Genomic DNA, 14,567 nt, shown 5'->3' with positions numbered 1-14,567 from the left:
CCCCCCCCCCCCCCTCCCACAAACCCCCTTACGCACTTATTGCATCGTGTACGCCCTGGCACTTAATGCACACACTTATTGTATGTTGTGCGTCCTGGCACTTAATGTCTGCCCTTATTGTATGTTGTACGTCCTGCCACGTATTGTACGTTGTGCGTCCTTGGATTTAGAAATAGTACTTTGATTTAGAAATAGTACTATAAGATGCTACATCATGTAGCATCTTATCCTAGCTATCTTTGTCGTATACGGGGAATGGGTTAACCTAGCGATTGTTAATGCTTGGCACTTGGTTCTATGAACATCCGTACTGTTCCGACAGCGATACATTGTCGTTTCTCCTTCTTCTGACAAATGTACTTACTGTATGTCGCTTTGGATAAAATCGTCTGCTAAACGCCCTGAACGTAAATTTGAATGTAGCCTCCCTCTATCTATCGGACGGAGGCCAGAGAGGAGACGGTGTGTTCCTTAGAGAGCCGCGGGGTGTCGTACTTTGGAGGCAATCGGCGTTTAGGAGGTCCTGGCACTTCTCGTGGCACTTGACGCCGCACTCGGTGCAGCGCATGCCCTGGCGCGCGATGCCCCACAGCAGCCCCTCGCACTCGTAGCAGTAGGTAGGCGTGGTGGCCGTCCACACCTCGAAGTTGTGCGGCGTGGTGCAGGAGATGGGGTAGATGAGGGCCTGCAGGGTCTTCTTGTACACGTGGCTCTTCTGCCGAGGAGGAAGAGCAGGCGGGGACATAGGGTCGATGGTAAACGGACAGCATCTATACAATGCTTTTTTTTTAACCGGTGGCCGCTTAAAGCGCTTCACAATTATTGCCTGACTTTCACCCAGTAATGCAAATTATTAGTTAAGAGTTTGGGTAGCACCATCGCTGGTGAACCTCCAGAAACCATTGCTGTTTCTGATTGCTAGAATGCTAGATGCATTATGTATATATACATATATGTTTATATGTATGTTTTTTAATACAAATGGAGTATGGTTGAGTGTGTAGGGGGTCACTGAGGCGGGCTACTGACCAGCTCTTCGTTGTGCAGGGTGCTCGATGTCAGTGCAGATGTGATGCCCGCCTTCCTGGAGTTCTGAACCAGAGACTGAGGGGAAAAGAGAACGCATCACTTCCTGTCGTGCACAGGAAGTCTATCGCTTTCAAAGGAGCTTTGATCCAAAACAGTGAGTCCTCTAGGGCTGGAGCCATCATTACCACAAACATGTTCGCCAGAAGTACTCAGACACAGATCAGAAGATGGCCAAGAGAGAGTATGAAATGACTACTTTCTGAATAATACCGTTGGTGTTACTCACCATAGCCTGTGGCGGCAAAGTCAGAAAAGGAGGAAAGGAAGAAGATGAATTTAGTGTAAATTTGGAACATGAAAATAGGAGATTTTTGAGGAGTGACACAAAAGATATTCAAAGTTCAACACAATCACCTGCCTGTTGTGGAACAGTTTATGATTGGAAAACCGTGGGTGATTCCACATTGTGTGCAGTTGGGTTATTGTGTACTCATCATTTAAGGAAATGCATGCAGAAGCATAAAGGGAGGTAAACCTCCGGCTCTCAGGCTTCTAAATCATCGCTGAATGAATTGACTGAATTGAATTGAAGTCCTTCTCCTCATGTCGTACCTGGACAAGCACAGCTGACCATTTATGAATGAGGCAGCGAGTCTGTGTTGAGGTCTCTATTTGTGTGTGTGTGTGTGTGTGTGTAGTTAAAATCCTTTGACAGGTAAGGCTCTAGGGAGAAATAGAGCAAGTGAGAGGGAGGGAGATAGAGAGTGGACAGATCGACAGAGATATCACGTGTGTGTGAGTGTGTGTGTGTGTGTGTGTGTGTGTGTGTGTGTGTGTGTGTGTGTGTGTGTGTGTGTGTGTGTGTGTGTGTGTGTGTGTGTGTGTGTGTGTGTGTGTGTCTGAGGGGCTGGCGTCAGTGTGTGCGACTGGCACCACTTTGTGTGGGACAGTGAGATGTATTGACCCTGACAGAAGGGTCTTGGCTATGAATGAGTCTCTGCTGGCTGAGACAGGGCTGTTTTGTCACAGGTCTGTCTGCGGAACAAATCAATAAGGTCACAGGAGAAATCGAGGGCGACAGCTGAGTACCTGTCACCAAGGGAGACTCAGTCCCAGCGTCTCTGTCTATATCCGCCGGTGCAAGTCAGTCACTGAACGAGATTGCAGGGGAAAATAAAGGAGGGAGGAGGTGTCCCTACGTCAGAGTGGATGCAGATTATGAGGTGTTTTTTTTTTCGACCAAATATCCCTTCTCCTCAACCTGGGAAGCATTCATTGCTGCTTTGCAATCACAGATGCAGAAATATGGACGTAGCGTTCGGGACGTCGCCCATTGGTTTGCACGTAATGAAACCGTAGGTAATGCGTTAAGGCCAGCGCCATTGCATGAGATTTTTGCAACCAGCAGAGGAAGCAATCTATATCTATGTATCTATCTATCTATCTATCTATGTATCTATCTATCTATCTATCTATCTATCTATCTATCTATCTATCTATCTATCTATCTATCTATCTATCTATCTATCTATCTATGTGTGTCTGTCTGTCTGTCTGTCTGTCTGTCTGTCTGTCTGTCTGTCTGTCTGTCTGTCTGTCTGTCTGTCTGTCTATCGACACATTGAACCAGACTTTTCAAAATACATATTAAGGAGATGAACTACCAACTGTGATCCTAGACAAACGAAGAAAAAAAAATATTATTTTTGTTTTACAAAAAAGTATTCCCATTGTTTCCCAGCTGCTGAGTCAGACGCTCGTTCTGCATCAAACCTCTGTGAGGGTTAGGGTTGGCCCTATAGGCTGTTAGAGGGACTACATGTTAGTCACTTCCGGCTGGGTTTCACCAACAGGTGGCATGGCTCGTGCTTGGTACATGTCTGCGTGTGTGTGTTTGTGTGTGTGTGTGTGTGTGTTTGTGTGTTTGTGTGTGTGTGTGTGTGTGTGGTGGGGGGGGGGGGGGTTTGGCTTATTGATGCATAGTGCTTGCAATAGTGTAGATCAGAAGAAGACCCCTGGGTCCTTTCCCCCCCCCTCCTCACTTCTCAGTACACCTAGGGCCTAGATGACTCACTTGGCAGCAGGTATAAGAAGGTCAGAGACGAGTGCAGAGAATAGAAGAGGACGAGAGGGAGCGGCGGGATTCATTCAGACATGGCAGAGGTTGAGGAGAGGATGAGGAGAGACAGCTGCTGTGAGACGCACAGCAGGCCGTGTCTGGCCCGATGGTAATGAAACTCACCAGATCCCTGACAAGAGGCATGGTGTTCCTCTTCCTGAGGTCTGGCATGCTGTCGATGCTGTACAGAGCTCCGCCCACGCTGAAACACAAACACAAACCCGTTCAACCCTTCATGTTTAGAGGATATTATTGGAAGGTGGAGCAACACTGCCTTTCAACTTTCCTCTGTTATACCTTTGATTAGACAATTCATTTTATTACACTGCTTGATTTTCAGAGATAATGTAAAAACATTTTATATTCTTAGAATGAAAGATCGATATGAGAATATCAATATAAGGATGATCAGTAATATGAGTAGTTGAACTAGTAGTAGTTTAATAGTAGTGGTGCATTTCTTCAAGATCAATTATTTGTATAATATACATGATACAGTTTAAGCTGAAGCTATTTACCACTCAAAACATTCAGTTCTTTGTTTGTTTGTTCTAGCCAGCTGCCAACCTGACCGTCAAGGTAGACAACAACAACCACATCCACGACAACAACAACAACAAGAACGACAGCGTCACCATCAACATCCCCAGCCCCTCGGTGTGACGTACCCCGCAGAGAGGAGCAGTGATGCGATCCCCACACTCTCACCTCGGGCCTGTGGACGTCCATAAAGGGGTGAGTGAGTGTCACACAAGCACCATCCACCATCAGCACATCAACAGAACAGGATTGCATTGTACACAGTGCATTTTGAATCCCCCCCCCCCCCCAGCCCTCTATAGTGCTACTAGCTTCCCATAAGTCAAGCCAGGCCTAAGCTGGTCTTAAGTCACATTATAACGATTTGCATTGAGAGTGAGACTTTTCTCTCATCTCTATATTTTATATATTTATTTCACAGACGAGAGATGTCTATAAAAGCGGCTGCCATGGCAACGGCGAGTGTTCCCCCCGGTGACACAGAGGACACGCGACCGGGGGGGGGGGGGGGGGGGGGGGGGCAGAGTGCTATGACGAGGGAGATGAGCGGGCACTGATCACAGTCGTCAGAGCGGCGGCGTAAATAACGCTCGTCACTGTGGGAGGGGCTTCTCGCCGTGATGTCATTGGGTTCCGTCAGCGCCGGTGTGATAGACGTGACGTGTGCTCTGTGCTCCGCGTCCTCGCTCGCCCTCCAAAGAGACACGACGACACGAGAGTGCGTGAGTCACGGGGGCTTCGGTTTTAGGGGTTTTCGTCCGTTCGTTTAGCTCATCGTCCACCGTTGTTTGAATAAGATGTCGTCGCTGAATGGTTTGTGTTTATCTTGAAGTGTAAAGCACTTTGCTAAATTAATACAATTCATTCTAGTAAAATAGACAGAGATGCCATTGCCGGCCCTGAGTGTAAAATTACAGAATTACAAAGCGCCCACTGTTGCTAAGTAACCATCACGTACACATGCGTACCCTATGAGCTACTAAAAGTAATGTCTAAGTCTAAGCCACACCCACCTGAAGTCTTGCTCCCGCCCAATCAGAACGGACAACATGCAAATCGACACAGGGATGGCAAACGACTGAAAAAGTAATATAATGGCAGACAACACACGGGATAAACACAACCAATCATGAACAAATAAAGCAACAAAGCAACAACATCAACGCACACAGTACTGGAACAACTTGAGTCAAAGGAAGGAGTAGCAGACAGGTCAACACAAGCTAGAGAGGACACCCAGGAGCATGCAGGGGTCTGATTGGTCACTGAGCTCCAACAACACAGAGAACATTTAGACTGGAGAAGGGACAGCAACTAGGAAAGATCTATGTCATAAACCCCCCCCCCACACACACACACACACACACACACACACACACACACACACACACACACACACACCACACACACAGATACAGACACACACACATGTTCACACACACACACACACACACACACACACACACACACACACACACACACACACACACACACACACACACACACACACACAGACCACAGACCACATGCACACACACACACACACACAGACCACATACTGATACAGACACACACACACATGTTGACACACACATACACACACACACACACACACACACACACACACACACACACACACACACACACACACACACACACACACACACACACACACACACACACACACAAACACCAAACACACACACACATTACCTCTTTCAGCTGTAGCCGTACCCTACTGCAGAGGCGGAGCCAGTTGGCCTTGGCCCTGGCTGTCCCGGGCTCCATCTCCATCCTCTTCGGGAAGCTGCTGGAGAGGACAGGTGTTTATCCGGATGTTTTAGACGTCTGGATCGTGAATCCTGAATGATCTAGAACAGGGGTCGGCAACCCTAGGCACGTGTGCCACCACTGGCATGGGGCAGCATAATCATTGGCACACTTAACAAATATAAATAAATAATAATAATTCACAGCACAATGCGGCAGCATAATCATTACTACAGATTTTCTTTTTGCACTTTATTCTGTTTTGGGCGTTTCCTCCCAGTGCAAATACGTTAAAATTAGTAACAGAAAGCAGTGTTCTAAAATGGGATTAATTAATAGTTTTTAAATGTTGTGAGTAATAGTAAAGAAAATATCTTACTATTTCTGAAAATGGTGTTTTAAGATGGGACATATGTAATTATATAAAAAAACATTTAAAATGTTGATGCATGGTTGTGGACTATATGGAATAGTACAATTCCAGGTGTTCCGGAAATGTTTTTGGTCGCTGTATCATAATTCAGTTTCCTTTTTTATATATTGTTGCTTAAGGCACACTCATTAACGAGAAAATGTCCAACTGGCACTGCGTGTTGAAAAGGTTGCTGACCCCTGATCTAGAACGTGTTGGTATTTCCACAACATGACCTGACGAATCACCCCATCCTCTCTCTGTTACCTTGTGGCGAGGGGAGTCTCTGGTATCTCCCCGGGGCCGAAGGGCGGGCTCTCCACCACCGGGGGCCCCGGCTCCTCGTACGGCCCCTCCAGCCTGAGATCAGCCTCCGGGCCCTGGGGGGTCAGGGGCCCGGCCGCCGCGGGGGCCGTGGCGGTGGAGATGGTGGGGAACGGGGGGCATGTGGAGGCGGCGGCGGCGGTGGAGGCGGTGGAGGCGGCGGCGGCAGCGGAGATGGCGGAGATGGCGAGGTCTGGCCTGCCGGGGGTGAAGGGCAGCTTGGGGGCCGACAGCGAGCTGAAGGGCGGTGCGGAGCCGTCGGGGCCCCCAGGAGCCGGGGGCCCCAGGAGGCCCGGGCCGGGGTCGGGGCCGGGGGGCGGGGGGCGCAGCGACGCCTGCTTCTCTAGGGGGGGGCGGCCGGGGGCGGCGGCCACGCCCTCGGCGGGGGGGAACGGGGCGGGGCTGCCGCTGGGGGGCGTGGGTGTGTAGGGGGGCTCCTGGTCCTCGCTGAGCGCGCGCTCCAGCCGGTACACGTCCCCCTCCTCCTCCTCCCCCTCGTACGCCGTCTCCCCGTTCCCGTTCTGGTAGCCGTAGCCCACGACCCCGCCTCCTAGCTCCGCCTCCTCCACGGCTCCGCCCCCGTAGAGCTCCGCCTCCCCCCCGTCGTAGAGGGCCCCCTCCTCGCCGCCGTCCTTGAAGTAGCCCCCCTCCCCGTCGTCGCTGAAGCCCCCCGCCGGGCCCTCGCCGCCCTCCCAGCCGGGCGAGCCCTCCCCCTTGCCGTAGCTGACGGAGGAGTGGCAGGAGTGGTACGAGTCGTTCTCGTCGTAGAACTCGGACCCCCGCGGGCTCCCGCCGTCCCCGGGGCCGAAGTCCTCGCTGAGCTGGGAGCTGCCGCGGCTCAGGTCCCCCGAGGAGGCGTAGCGGCTGTCAGACGGGCTGGGGGGGTGTGGGGGGGGGGGGGGGGGGAGAGAAGATAGTGAGGGCGGGAAAAACACGGGAAACCGCAGCTGAAGCGCACCTGCCTGAAGTCGGACACCATCAAGGCAGAGGGGAGAGGGGAAAGGGGGAGGAGTCCTGATTAGACATGTGATCAACAGGCTGGGGGGGGGGGGGGGGGGAGAGTAGAGTCTGGTTCAGGGGGGGGAGGGGCCAGGGAGAGAGACGGCTTATCTTACCTACATGGGGAAGAAGGGGGAAAGCATTTGGGTAGTGGGGGGACGCTACTACTGCTGTTGGCGTGGAGACGACAACGCACACAACCACGTGGACACACACGCGTTCAAACACCCGCACGTACGACAACAACTCAACTGACAGACGCAGCGACAACATCCGAGCACCGTCAAACACCGTCGTGATCGATCCAACCTGCCTTCACACGTGGAACCGCTGGCCAGTCTTGTGAAACGTTCTTTTACAATAAAGCCAAATGGCAACACTTTACAATAAGGGTACATTAATTAACCTAACCATTCATTAACATTAGTTCATGCAGTTATAAGCAATGTTATATAACATTAGCACAGATGTGAGGGTTATATTTAAGGTAAGGGTCAGCCCTAACCCTATTAAAAAATGAATACCATAGGTAGCACCAAAACACTTAGAGCGAACATTAACACCATCACCAGTAGTTAACTGTTAATTAACTGTAAGTTAATGCTTGTTACTGCATGAATTAAGGTAAATGAATGGTTAATGAATGCAAAGTGTATCATCAAAAATGAATAAGGGAATATTTATTTATATAATGAATGAGGCAATTAAGACAAAGATAAAGGCCAGGGCAATAACCTCAACAACATAAATGCCTTGGTTGTCTTTCGGACACACACACACACACACCCACACCCACACACACACACACACACACACACGCACACACACACAACCCCACCCCCATACTCACACACAAACACCATTGTTGAGAGTCTATTGATAACAGCTGTGCTATTGGTTCAATAATGGCTATAGTGAGAGCAGTGGGAGAGCCTTCAACTTAAAGATTGTAGGTAGGGGAATAGAGGGCCATAGATCAATCAAGCTAAAACCAGCCAATCAAAAACAAGACATGTGACTATCACATCCTTTCATCACCAATGGTGGTATCTTTCAGTTCTTCTTCCAAATGCTACGCACAAACATGCAGATGAACGACCATGATATCGTTCTTGCTGTAGTGTGAGAGCTACCTCAGTCTCCTGGAGAGAAGTGAATGACGATGCTACGTGAAGAGGAAAAGGAAATAGACTTTGGGACAGCGTTTGTGTGGCTAATGTCACTCCATTACTGGGCTGAACATCTCCTGCTGTCTTCCAACGGGGAGGGTGCTCTCTGCAATTATCGACTGCAGGATTCTGAGAATCACAGAGAACCATCTCCTCTCACGCTCCCACACACCGGAGGACGGGCCGGTAATAACATGCTGTCATAGAGAGGAGGACCCCCCACACCCTCACACGCACGCGCACGCACACAGGCACACACACACACACACACACATACACACACACACTCAATCAAAGAGACTCAACCAGACAATCGCCCAACAATTACCACTCTGCCTCTAACTGTTAATTATCAGTGACACACACACACACACACACACACAAACACACACACCCAACCACACAGACACATACACAAATACATACATATATACAACAGTTAAATATTTTTTTAAACAGTTAAAATTAAGGATATACAGCGTGGTGTACAAAAAAAACATCTATAGAAAGAGAGAGAGAGAGAGAGAGAGAGAGAGAGAGAGAGAGAGAGAGAGAGAGAGAGAGAGGGAGAGAGAGAGAGAGAGAGAGAGAGAGAGAGAGAGAGAGAGAGAGAGAGAGAGAGAGAGAGAGAGAGAGAGGGAGAGAGAGAGAGAGAGAGAGAGAGAGAGAGAGAGAGAGAGAGGGAGAGAGAGAGAGAGAGAGAGAGAGAGAGAGAGAGAGAGAGAGAGAGAGAGAGAGAGAGGTAAGAGAGAGAGAGGGTACGAGCACATGCATGGAAGCACAGCGAGCGAGGAGGACAGGACAAGTCCACCACTGACGTCACAGCGAGACTGAGTCACAGGCCTGACGGGACGGGACGGGACGGCAGGAGGAAGAGGAGGAGGAGGAGGCGGAGCAGTGGGAGGGGCGGTGCAGAGACCCACCTATCGGAGAGCGAGCGCCTACTGTCTAGAGAATACTGGCGGCTGGTGCGCCGGCTCGACCCGGAGCCCGAGTCGAGATCGCTGCGCCCGTTGGCGGCCGAGTCTAAACTATCATAGTGTCTGGTAGGAGGAGGAGGGGGGTGGGGGGGGGGGAGGGGGGGAGGGGGAGGGAAGAGGTAGGACAGGAGCGTCAGTAGAGCTAAGAGCAGATCTTTCCCCCACCCGCGGCGTCCCTCTGCCCGCCCTGAGCCGCGCCGGCGAGCCGAAGGGCTCCTGGTTGAACAGCGGCTCTCTTCAGAGAGGAGAGGCTGAGCGCTCGCAGGCAGAATAGATGGATTCACATTCTCACAGATCGTCTCCTCAGACAGCATAGGATCAACTCACGGTTGGAGAACAGCGTCAAACTCACGGAATGTAAAACGCAGACACTTTAAGGACCCAGGCCGAGAGTTCAACTTATTTCCGTCTCGAGTCCGATGAGTTTCTGACGCTCGCACACAAACACAAAAACTCCCACACGCACACTAATTCGAAAACCCCACACAGAGTGCACTATGTCTTCATACCTGGCCTGTACACAGAGAGCGCTGTGGGCCTGCAGGCCAGTGGTAGGATCGGGGAGACTGGAGCTGGACGGCCCTCTTTCTCAACGGTTCATGCACACATTCACACACCGACGGCGGAGTCAACCACACAGGGCGACAGCCAGTTCGTCGGGGGCATATAAGGTTGGGTGTCTTGCTCAGGGACTCCCCGACACTCAGCTAGGAGGAGCCAGGGAGCAAACTAGCAACCCGCTCTACCTCCCGAGCTAAGCCGATCCGTGGCGTGGACTGGGTCAGTACGGACGGAGCAGAGCCGAACAACATTAAGGGAGAGGGGCGGTTCATCCATCGGCTCGCCCTCCTGGTGCTCAGTGAGCGAAGCCGGACTTTAGCCACGTCCCGAGATAAGCGAGCAACGCGTGTCAAACCGTGATGCTTTGGAGGAGCGGGAAGAGCCTACGATAGCCTGCAATTTCGACGTGGATAAGACGGATGGGTGGACCGTGACGTCATCAACGGGTCTCTGGAAGAACTTCTTGCAAGATGCAACGGGGACGCCCCGCGGTCTGAGAGTGAGGAGGGGAACGCGGAGACCTGAGCGACCGTTAAATCAGGGCAAACACAACCGGCAAACACACTCTAGATCTCAATAAAAAAGCATTAATGAAGCGACCCTGCAATATTGTCATTTAAAAGGAACTCAACAACACACTTTTCATTAAGGGGAGTAAAACAATATATATGGAAATGTGCAAAAAACGTGGAAAAGATTTAATTTTTTGGCATTCTCCGTTTGGAAAAGCTGTGTCTGAAGACTCAAAGACCCTACATGAGGACTCTCTAAGCTACGTCTATGTCTCCTCTCCTGCACCACAGAGGTTCCAGGGGGGGGGTGGGGGTGGGGGGGCTACCTCATGGCTCGGCCGTCGTAGTCCAGGTGGTTGATGTCCTCGCTGTAGGAGCCCAGGGAGGGGGGCCCTCTCATGGGGTACTGGTGCATGGAGGCGTTGGGCTGTGAGGTGGTGTAGTACGGGGGAGGGAGGCTGTTACTGGTCTCGCTGCGGTAGTCGCTGTCGCGGTCGTCCACCGCGCTGTCGGGGTCTTCGTCTGGAGGGAAGCACGGCCGGAGGTTGAGGGTCGTTTTGGAAGGCTTCCACACGGAGGGTTCGCTGTGGTTGGTTTCATTTAACGTTCACATTTAGCAGACGCTTTTATCCACAGTGACTTCAATTATACATTTTTCAGAAGAAAGAGAAACAACATATTGCTGTCGGTACAGTAAGGATGGAGGTTAACCCATTCCCCGTACACAACAAAGGTAGCTAGGATAAGATGCCACACAATGCTAAGTACTAATTTTAAGTCCAAGGACGTACGACATACAATGTCCACTGCAACATCCGTGCTAATAAAGCACGTTGAGGTATACCGAGTTCTTTACGGAGTTCTGTTTCAAACAGGCAGAACATGAGTGGAGGAATACCGCGGGACTAGCTTCGATGGAGAAGGTTTAGCGCCGTACTCACGCTGTTGCTCGCCCCACAAACTCCAGTTACCTGCAGGGGGAAACACAGGACACACAGGTGCACTGTCGAGTTAAACACACCACAGATAAGCCCAGAACGATGTTGACGTCGAAAGACGGTGACGGCGATGATGCAACGTTAAGAAACCTCGGAAAACGCAACCCTAATCAGTGTGTATATTACCTGTGGGTTAGACAGTTTGTCTAACTTGAATATGGGTACAAAACGCTTTTGTTTCGTGAATGATGCTTTCGTGACAGAGGAGACAAAGAAGAAAGAGAGAATGGCTAATCAAGAAAAGACTTAAAGATTGGATCAAAGTAAACGTAGGAATGGACGGGGGGGGGGGGGATTAGTAGAGGCCGCTAAACAGTCCTCAGCTGTACCGGAACCAACAGTCTCTGAAACACTGAGTGTCTCAGCCAAAGTAGAGACACATGTTGGGGCAAGTATAAACACAAACATACACACGCAAACACAGATGCAATCGCTCACACTCACTCGCACGCACGCACGTATGCACACATGCACACACGGAGGGGCCAGGCTGAAGGAGACACCAAAGCCTGTGCATAAGTATGGATGAGTCAAGCCTAATATTTGTACAGCTGGTCCCTTTGAATCCATCACCAGTCAGACAGAAAGAGAGACTGACAGACAGACAGACGCGTCATCAGACCTAGCATACTAGGCCCTCTTTGGGGCCAGTCTTCGAGCATGCTTTCTGTTGCCTCACTCACTCCCTCACTCTCTCACTCCCTCACTCTCTCACTCCCTCACTCTCTCACTCCCTCACTCTCTCACTCCCTCACTCTCTCACTCTCTCACTCCCACACGCCCTCATTACCGCCATCATTGTCTTCATGTCCCGACCGTCATTCGTCAAAGTACACACGCCGCGCACACACCCATCCACGCTCCCTCCCTCACTCCCTCTCTCTCTCTCTCTCTCTCTCTCTCTCTCTCTCTCTCTCTCTCTCTCTCTCTCTCTCTCTCTCTCTCTCTCTCTCTCTCTCTCTCTCTCTCTCTCTCTCTCCCTCTCTCCCTCTCTCCCTTTCTTACCCCCTCTCTCCCTCACTCCCTCACTCCCTCACTCCCTCCCTTCCTCCCTCTATCCCCCTCTCCCTCTACCCCTCACATCCTTCCTCCCTCCCTCCCTTTCTCCCTCTTTCCCTTACATCCTCCCTCCCTCACCCACTCCCCCCCGCCCTGTTTCCCCCCCTCTCTCCCTCACATCCTCCCTTCCTCCCTCTATCCCCCTCTCCCTCTACCCCTCACATCCTCCATTTCTCCCTCTACCCCTCACATCCTCCCCCTCTCCCTCTACCCCTCACATTCTCCCTCCCTCCCTCCCTCCCTCCCTCCCTCCCAGCATCATTGTCTTCATGTCACGACCGTTCTTCGACGAGTCTCCCCGTTCACGGTCCGTACACTGAACACATGGGGAAATCATCCCAATCGTTGAGAAGGGTCCACATTTCCACCAATCCATGTCATTATTCATATTACACTGTGTCCCTTTTATTCCATCTCTGCTGGATTTTGACAAAAGACCATCTCCTGTCATGGCACAGTAAAATCTAATGCTGTAAAAATCTCTATTTGTGTTACATTATACAAAATACAGTGTCCTTTACGTCAGCCATGTTTGGCCATATTAGTTTGGACATTTTCAAGACTTTTATTTAATTTTTTGGGGGAAATTGCAGAGTAGAAAGTCTGCGTGGAATCTCCCCATCTGCCTCTCGTATCTCTACAATTGTCTCCGTACCGAGCAGACATGGTACTTTATCCGTCTCTTTCCGACCCTCCCTGCTAAACACTGCTCTCAGGGAGAGGGTAGGAGGGAGAGTGCCCAAGACAAACAGGGTGCACTGGGAAGATAATGTAGTCATGCAGAGGATTGAGTGGACGAGAGAGAAGTGGAGAGAGGCACAGCACAAAGGAGGTAAGATATGGACAGGGTGGATAGAGAGAAGAGGATGGACTGAGATAGGGAGCATTTGGATGTTTCTTTGGGGCTCATTAATACTCACAGCACTGCGTTGTCGGAGGCTGCAGAGGCCTCTCCTGCTCATCTTGGTAACCGAACTGTACAAATGAGAACCGGGTTAGGGGAAACCAAGAACCTCATCACCTGAACACTCAAAGGGGGGTGGAGTTGGCGGTGGATGAGGGGTGCAGGGGGTAGAGACTGGCGGGGTAGGGGGGGGGGGGGGGGGAAGGGGGGGAGGAAGGGAGGAGATAAGAGACAAAAGGGAGGATGAATCCTCCTCGATTCATACAAATCTGCCTGACTCACAAACAAGACTTTGATCTGAATCCCGACACTTCTTTGGCCAAATCCATTCGACTTACTCCCCCCCCCCCCCCCCCCCCCGAGATCAATACGAACTAATCCATGAGAACTTTGGACAGAATCTATACGGATCTGTACCACTTTTAGTCGGGAGCGTCTGGTGTCTTGGAAATGCCAGCTGGGTCGGCCCATCTGACACGAGCACATGACAGCCTTCAGAGAAAAGAGTCAACATCCGCTCCGATAAAAAGGAAGAAATGCCGGATACATGAATAATAAACCAGTTCAATTTGATGGGATTCATGTGCAACTTATTAGGATTCGTTAAAGAAAATAACTAGGATAGGGTAGGGGGGGGGGGGAGGGGGTGTTGGGATGAACAGGAGGTCAGTGTGGATGTAGGACATTAGGGGGGGGGGGGGGGTAGCAAGAAGGAAGGTGGATGTGGTGAAAGAGAAGACAGGGGGCAGGTAAAGGAAACCAGGTCTTACGTCTTGGTCTCTCATGGCGTTGAGCTGTTCCAGTTTCTTGGCCCAGTACCTGGCCTCCTCCTCTGGAATATCTGCAGCAGCAGCAGCACACAATGCAAGGGTTGGAAACCACAAACCCCCCCCCCACACCTCGCCACCCCACTCCATTGAAAGGCAACAAAAGGGACCTGCGCCCTGAAGGCGACGTCCTCTGAGGCCGCGTGACAAGAGGCAGCGGTGGACGTGACGGCTGCAGTAATTGCAGTTTTCGTCTCTTTCTTTTTTTTTTTTTTTTTCAAAGGAGAACCAAGAGAAATATTTTCTCAGAAACACTAGGAGTGACACTTACACCCAACCGCCAGCACCTAGTTAACACAGCAGGCTGAGAATAGAGCGATCACGTGCACTTTCAATAGAATAGCACAGGACCACAATACTACAT

General features: G+C 50.9%; 1 protein-coding gene across 1 annotated transcript in view; it reads right to left on the bottom strand.

Moving 5' to 3' along the window:
• Positions 1–430: 430 nt before the first annotated feature.
• Positions 431–14,567, bottom strand: part of LOC115555072 (protein unc-13 homolog A) — a 22,549-nt gene continuing 8,412 nt past the window's right edge. The window contains exons 6-16 of the mRNA XM_030371741.1: positions 14,147–14,217; positions 13,393–13,447; positions 11,357–11,386; positions 10,742–10,937; positions 6,138–7,070; positions 5,402–5,498; positions 3,817–3,863; positions 3,272–3,350; positions 1,316–1,321; positions 1,030–1,104; positions 431–715 (exon numbers count right to left, since the gene is read on the bottom strand). Of these exons, the coding sequence (XP_030227601.1) occupies positions 431–715; positions 1,030–1,104; positions 1,316–1,321; positions 3,272–3,350; positions 3,817–3,863; positions 5,402–5,498; positions 6,138–7,070; positions 10,742–10,937; positions 11,357–11,386; positions 13,393–13,447; positions 14,147–14,217 (1,874 nt within the window). The remainder of the gene's footprint in view (positions 716–1,029; positions 1,105–1,315; positions 1,322–3,271; positions 3,351–3,816; positions 3,864–5,401; positions 5,499–6,137; positions 7,071–10,741; positions 10,938–11,356; positions 11,387–13,392; positions 13,448–14,146; positions 14,218–14,567) is intronic.

Source organism: Gadus morhua, chromosome 12 (genome assembly GCF_902167405.1).
Source record: "Gadus morhua chromosome 12, gadMor3.0, whole genome shotgun sequence".
In the NCBI taxonomy this organism is placed as follows: Eukaryota; Metazoa; Chordata; class Actinopteri; order Gadiformes; family Gadidae; genus Gadus; species Gadus morhua.
Note: the sequence above shows the minus strand (reverse complement) of the source record. Positions and strands in the feature narration are given on the sequence as shown.